This window comes from Eurypyga helias, unplaced genomic scaffold, assembly GCF_000690775.1.
Source record: "Eurypyga helias isolate BGI_N326 unplaced genomic scaffold, ASM69077v1 scaffold29792, whole genome shotgun sequence".
Lineage (NCBI taxonomy): Eukaryota > Metazoa > Chordata > Aves > Eurypygiformes > Eurypygidae > Eurypyga > Eurypyga helias.
The window spans coordinates 37,020-44,124 of NW_010234545.1; the positions used below are offsets into that span (position 1 = coordinate 37,020).

At 40.4% G+C, this 7,105-nt stretch overlaps 1 protein-coding gene across 1 annotated transcript in view; it reads left to right on the forward strand.

Moving 5' to 3' along the window:
• PI4KA (phosphatidylinositol 4-kinase, catalytic, alpha) overlaps positions 1-6,729 on the forward strand; it is a 30,362-nt gene extending 23,633 nt beyond the window's left edge. The window contains exons 32-37 of the mRNA XM_010146470.1: positions 429-591; positions 913-1,033; positions 1,692-1,851; positions 3,097-3,186; positions 4,050-4,133; positions 6,015-6,729. Of these exons, the coding sequence (XP_010144772.1) occupies positions 429-591; positions 913-1,033; positions 1,692-1,851; positions 3,097-3,186; positions 4,050-4,133; positions 6,015-6,066 (670 nt within the window). The 3' untranslated portion in view covers positions 6,067-6,729. The remainder of the gene's footprint in view (positions 1-428; positions 592-912; positions 1,034-1,691; positions 1,852-3,096; positions 3,187-4,049; positions 4,134-6,014) is intronic.
• The last annotated feature ends 376 nt before the right edge of the window (positions 6,730-7,105 follow it).

Below are 7,105 nucleotides of genomic sequence, written 5' to 3' on the forward strand. Positions count from 1 at the left end.
TGGGGTAAGTGGGCAGTTAACTGTATGGCTGTAGAAAATAGCTCCTAATTAAAAAAAACTTTCTCTTCCAGCACACATAAAAATTCCATACTGCAGGGAAATACTGCCCACATTATTTATGCCAAATATTTGGAGCACTAGAGACGAAAAGAGTCTTTCCTCTCCTGCTTCCTGGTCTGTCTTTTGGCTCTGAAATTTTGCTGCTTGTGGTTATTCGTGGTTGTTGTTTGATTTTTTTGGGACTACGTTGTGCAAGTCAGTGAAAAGTCACAGAGTTTGTCTTATGTTGCATGGAAATCCTAAAAAAAAGGATATACTTTTTAATGAATAAACTATAAAATCTGTATTCAGTGATCTATAGGCTTCCCCACACTTTACAGGGGACCTGTATGACTGCGAAGAGGCATGAAGGAAATACATGTTGGGAGCGTGCTTTACAGACCTGTTTCTTTTCTTCCCCTCCAGTGCGGTGTTATTGAATGCATTCCTGACTGCACATCCCGTGACCAGCTGGGCAGGCAGACAGACTTCGGGATGTATGATTACTTTACAAGGCAGTACGGAGATGAGTCTACCCTTGCATTCCAGAAGGTAACATATCAGTTGGCAAGCCCAGCAAAATCTCAACTGAGAAACATTCTAGTTACAAGAAATAATGACAAATAATTGGATAATGACTACCATAATGCTGTATCTGGTTTCGGATCTGATAATCCATTTTTAGTTATGAGTGAGTTAGCTGAAGAAGTAATTGCAGCTGTAGATGTGTGGAGAATGTCACTGAGCATTGCTTCAAACTCATCATGAATGGAAAAAGAAAAAAGCCTTTGTTCAGCTGTATTTGCTTCTGGGATGGAGAGTTATTAAATTCTCTGTGTCCTTCTGATTTGTTATAACTTCTTGTTTGTACAGGCTCGCTATAATTTCATCCGCAGTATGGCTGCATACAGTCTTCTCCTGTTTCTGCTCCAGATTAAAGACAGGCATAATGGCAATATCATGCTGGACAAAAAGGGACACATCATTCACATTGGTCAGTCATATCCACATTCGAATTTCAGCAGTTACCTTTTCCTTCTGCTGTAAAGTATTGCTCATGGAAGACACTGAACCATTTCCATTTTGAGATCAGTCTATATACTGATTTCACAGTCTGTAAATACAGATGGGAAGTTTTCATGCCTGTTCAGTATTGTATGTATATTTGTGTTGGCTGCTTCTGTGGAAATTTAGCTTTGCAAAGCTTTACCAGCTCCAGGAAAGTATACCCATACATATGTGTGGATTATGCATGTATATGTGCTTATGCATTTGTGTGTGTGTATGTACAAATACATAAATGTATCTTTGGGTTCCTGTCAGCACTCTATGGGTATGAATTAAATTTGACAAGTAAATTTATATGATTGTGCGAGGCTGTAACTTCAGCTTTAGTTTTCCTTAGAGCTGCACAGATGTTTCAGCAAGGAGTTTATTTGATGTCATCATTCCTACATCTAGTCTAATGTCACGGTGATGATTGTTTTGTTGGTGTTCTTACACTTCACCAAAGCCTTTTTCCAGTTGAGTTGAAATGTTGGTTAAAAAAGTAGGTGTTAGTATGTGAAATCCACCTCTCCTTTCTTCTGTCAGCTTTGACAGCACACAGTTAACCAACCGAGTTTATGAGGCGGTTTCTCTTTTGTGCACAGATTTTGGATTCATGTTTGAAAGCTCACCTGGTGGAAACCTGGGCTGGGAGCCTGACATTAAGCTGACTGACGAGATGGTGATGATAATGGGAGGAAAAATGGAGGCAACTCCGTTCAAATGGTTTATGGAGATGTGTGTCAGAGGCTATCTGGCGGTCAGGTAAGGTGTTCTTAACTGCTCAAAAGCGGAAGTGCTTGCATGCCTAAAACCAGATGAGAAGATAAATAATAACAAAACTTTGTCTGTAGGGGGGCTGAGCCTGTCAAACTGTCCTGGTACATCTTGCAGACTTTGAAACAACTTAATAATCCTGCAGTTTTATAGCCTAACTTTGTGGGGGTTTTTTCCTGTTTCTGTTACATTTGAGAATTTTATGTATTTTATTCCATATATATATGTGGGGTTACATACATTTCCTCACACAATTTAGAATGCTGTGAAAACTTTGCAGTAGGAAACTACAAGAGAATCAAAATATTTGTTTTCCCAAATAGGACGATCATGTTGATCCCCATTTCAGTTAGAGTTAATTAGGTAGGAGATGTGAAGAAGCGCTACGATTTTCTGATGTAAAATACACAGGGTTTTCGTAGCTCAGCTTTTCAGCTGTGACTGCCAGCCAGTCACAGGTAGGATTTGTAACTTTACCTTGCTCCATACCAAGCAAACAGGGTTTGCTTTAACATGCAGGAGCACTAATAAATCTGTCTGAAGATGATGTGGCATGTGGGTAGGAGGATAGTACAATAGATTCCAGATAAAAGCTCATTTTATCACGAGTATGAAGTATTATTGATATTATCTTACAGAATCAAAGTTTGTACAGCTAGTAGCCTCTGAAAGGGGCTGTCTTGGAGTCAAGATCAGTTGTGTTCCTTGAGGGGGAGCAGCCTGGAGAAAGTTTTTTGTCAAGTCAAAAATAGCATCCAAGTAGTAGAGTAGTAGCTTGTAGGTAATAAATGTTCTGAGTGGGAGGAGAGGAAGGAGAAGGGAAGCTGGGCTGATGTAGCAAAGAATTACATAGAGTAATTAGGAATTAGAAGATAATCTGTTACTGTGGTACTGCTGGTTTCAGCCTTTTATACTGTTTTGATGCACTGACTCACCTTTCTGAGGCTGAAGAAATGTTGTTTACTGAAGCATTGCTTTGTACAATCCTCCTTGAGACCATCTTGCAGTATTCTGAGTATCTGGTAGTCCAGCATAAAGGAGACAAATTTAATTAAGGTGACAGATTGCAAGCAATAGTGTAGCTCCACCAGCAAATGTAAGAGGATTACATGTGTTGACTTAATTACAGAAAAAGGTGTGATCCAGCTTGTTGCACTCCTCAGCTTGCCTGCTTTACCTGCTAAGGGTGCAGAATTTTGAGGGCTGCAACCTTTTTGTCCTCTTTTTCTCTAGGCCTTACATGGATGCTGTGGTCTCGCTGGTTACGTTAATGTTGGATACAGGGCTGCCCTGTTTCCGAGGGCAGACAATCAAGCTGTTGAAGTAAGTCAGCGTATGTCTGAACTGGAAAATGTTCATTGTCCTTCACAGAACGTATACTGTCACAACTTGTGCAGTGCATATAGGTGTCGTGCCACTCAGCTATCCTAAATGTCTTAACGTTGTAAAAATGGTAACTTCTATTTATAGAGTATCTCAGAAAGTAGGAATTCTAGAGGCCTTTTCACAGAATTAAGTTCAAGCTGTTCAGTGACTGTGCAAGTGAGTGGATTATCTTTTAAATTCATAGGACTAGCAAAATAAGACTGAAAAGGAAAGATCTGCTTTAATGGAGAGGTAATGTGTGGCAGTCTGATGTGCTCTGAAATGGTGTTGGACTCTGAAGAACAGCATCTTAAAATCTGTTTTACAGATGATGCAGTACTGAATGGGACTATGATGTAACATCCAACAGTTTAGGCAAATATGGATTCTCATGTGACACTTTAGCTTATGCCTCCAGAGTTAGCACCAGAGCAGAATTAGCTCAGCACTTCCTGCATATAACTCTCCACAGTTTCCTAAAGATAAGCACGGATTGATAAAGTATGATGGGCTGGAGCTCAAGGGCACTACTAGGTACAGGTATTTTAAAAGCTGCAGCTGCCTAGAAAGAGGGATCTGCTGTTCCCGGAGTTACCGCTAAACCGATGAAAAGTTCACAGCCTGTCTCCGCTGTAGGACTGATGGCAAGTGTCGATTAAAGCATTACATAATTTGTACTTCTTGTGAGACTACACAAGAAGTAGGTACTTGCAGCAAGTGAATTCAACACCTGGCTGAGCTTGTGCAAAGACACATTTCTATCGTGCTCAAAGGAAACCTCACTAATTTTACTTTTGCTTTTTGTGATTTCCTGCATATAGACACAGGTTCAGCCCCAACATGACTGAACGGGAGGCTGCAACTTTCATCATCAAGATCATCCAGAATTGTTTCCTCAGCAACAGGTTTGGCATCTATGCATGTCTTCTCCTTATGGCTCAAGGAAGGTCATCAAGCTTTGAGCAGAGCTAAAAAGTAGAGTTTATCAGTCAGATACCAATCATTTTTGAGTTGTTAATATTTAGATAACGCAGGATAGCAGCTTTGCTTCTGAACATGCTGAATCTCCTCCCTTTTAATCTGGGAAGGAGGGCTTGAGCCCAGCCTGGTCAAATAGCAAGGCTGGCTAGTCTGGAACATCTTCTGTCAGAGTGAATCTTTGGCCCCAAAGACAGGTATTTTGGTTCCTATGTTAGACATGGCCAACTACTATTAGGGTTATATGTCTGGTTGTGATACCTCCTTTTATATAGGGTAGGGTCAGCTCTGCGAATAAAGGGATAAAAAATGGTGTTGAATGGCAACAGGAATAGCATTCCTTCAGGTCAGAATGAAGAGATTGATTGTGAAGCTTGTTCCCTTTTACTTTGTTAGAAGGTTTCTCAAAAAACAATGTGCATGGTCCATTGGTCTGAGGAAGAATGAAGCTCAAAGGGGACTACAGTGACTTCACAAATCTTTTTGCAATTACTTCTAGGCATGAAGTTGTGTGAATATCCTCTTGAAATTCAAAGCTTCTATGCTGTGCAAAATTGTATTTGACTCTTCTCTAGAAATGAGTTCTAATCTTTCTACTGATTTTTACTTCATGACTTGATACTACATTAACATATTAATCATTTTGCTAGGCCCTATGTTACTTTGCTGTATAATATTGGCTAGGGAAAATGCCTCAAGCAGAGAACACTGGCAATGTGGTTTTTGAATGTCTTTGTAGCTGAGCCATGTTTATTTGTCATCTACTATTCAGTATTCTGAATGGAATAATCAGTTCTATCAGATAATTGGCAATTTAAAAATCAACTTAATCACCAGCTAGCCAGCCAACTAAGTTTTTTGGCTTCAAATACGTAAATAGTGTGGTATCTTATGCAAAACTTTTGAAAGGAAATGACATGCAAAATGTAATTTTATTACATTTAATACTTTAAACACAATGCATTTAACACATGTTGAATTTATGCTTTGTTATTATCCCAGATAATACAGACTTTGTGGGATATATTTGAGAGTCCAATACAAATTCTTGTGTAATTCCATATGGGTTCAGCTTGAGACCTGTAAAGCTCGCTGACTCAAATATAGCTCTGCTGGAACTGAATTGGATTTTCTAGTGCCTGCTGGTGCATCTGCTCAGGTCTTAGATTAATATTGGGGGTTACAAAGGCAGTCACACTGCTGTGTGAATGCCCAGAGCCAGCTTAGTTCTGACAAGCTTGAGCCTTTCTACCTGTAGCATGGTTTGCCTATGACCTTGCTAAGCTCTGCCCATGGATAAGGGAGTGAGCTGGAACAAGGCTCAGATTTGTTTGTTCAGTCACTCATCAAAGATGCTATTAATGCTGTTATTTCCCCTGCACTTTCATTTTCATTATTAGCATTCTCCTTAATTAAGATTACTTTCATTTCTACATAATCCTGTCTCCACGCAGTGCTGATGATCTTGCTTAGTTCATTACATGTTTCCTTCTCCTAAAACAAACCACCGGCGCAACAGGAGGTGCTTCTGGCTTACCCAAACGCAGGATCTGAGCTGCCGTTGCCACGCTGAGAAGCACGGAAATACTTTTTTTTAACCTAGTTTAAACAAGAGCAGTATGTTTTGTGCCGTTCCTAACAGTAACTGGGCCTTCACAAGGCCTTCAAAGCATGTAGGGGTAGTTCTGATCAGCAGCTGATTTCCTTCACCCATGTTTTGTTTCTATGGGATCCCGATGTTTCTGTGACAATGGATGCAGAGTTTTTTTAAACTTTTACTAACCTCTGGCTTTGTTTTTCTTCTCTAGGAGTAGGACATACGACATGATCCAGTACTACCAGAATGACATCCCCTACTGAGAGCCACCAGAGTCACTGCCGAAGCGAACCATGCAACCTTCGTGCCCTCGCTCCAAACCTGTAATAAATAGGAGATGCTCAGTCACACCTTGCTATATTCCATCTTCTGTGTACGTGTGTGTACTCGTGGGTCCATGTTTCCTGGACATTGCAACAATCAATCTGATTCATTCCTTTCTCTTTACCAGGTTATATATATATTTCTGGTTTTCCCTGGATTTTTGGAGATGGGCTGCAATCACAGTAAAAATTGTACTGCAATGATGAATGTGTGAAAGAGGTAAAGCTTGTGGAATTTGATAATTTTTCATGCAATGCAAGGATTTTATAATACCTTTAAAAAGTTAAAAAACCCAACCCTTTCCTGCACAATCCCAAAATGCCATGGAAGGGAAGGGTATGGATTTCTCTTTGGAAGCAGAAATGTTAACTTGGTCTAATTTTACTGTAGAAAAAGCCTGATAATCATCCAAGGTGGTGATATCTGTGTAGCTGTGTTCATACTTTGCACTGTACATGGTCCCTGCTCAGTGGTCAGTATTTCATATGTACATGAAGAATGTATTTTTTCCTTTTGTGTGTTTTAAAAAAGGACTCTACTGAAGATCTATTTAATCTATAAAATGTAATAAAAGACCTTAGACTTTGTTTCAAGTCTTTTGCTCTGCGTTGAGTTTCAGTTTATACACATCATTCTGCACAGTTGTGTACTGTTCATTATATCGTGACCTTTCTTTCTAGTCAGGTTGCTTCTTCAGCTGCTTGTCCATCTTAAATGACAATTTTTTATTCCTAAAAGGAATGTTTTGTGCAAGCCTCACTGAGGAGCTGAACCAAAGGACCAAGGTGCAGCTCCCAGTGCTGCTTACAGCGTAGCCCTGCTCGGGGCACAGGTCTACAGGCACGTCTTTCCCTTTCCACCGGCTCGTCATTCTCGAGTGTGCTGCTGATAGTTTAGGCAGTCCCATCTTTTGGAGGGTTTTCCCCTGGATGTCCCGCCCGGGCCTTCCGCAGCTGCGGCTGAGGAGGCCGCTGGAGC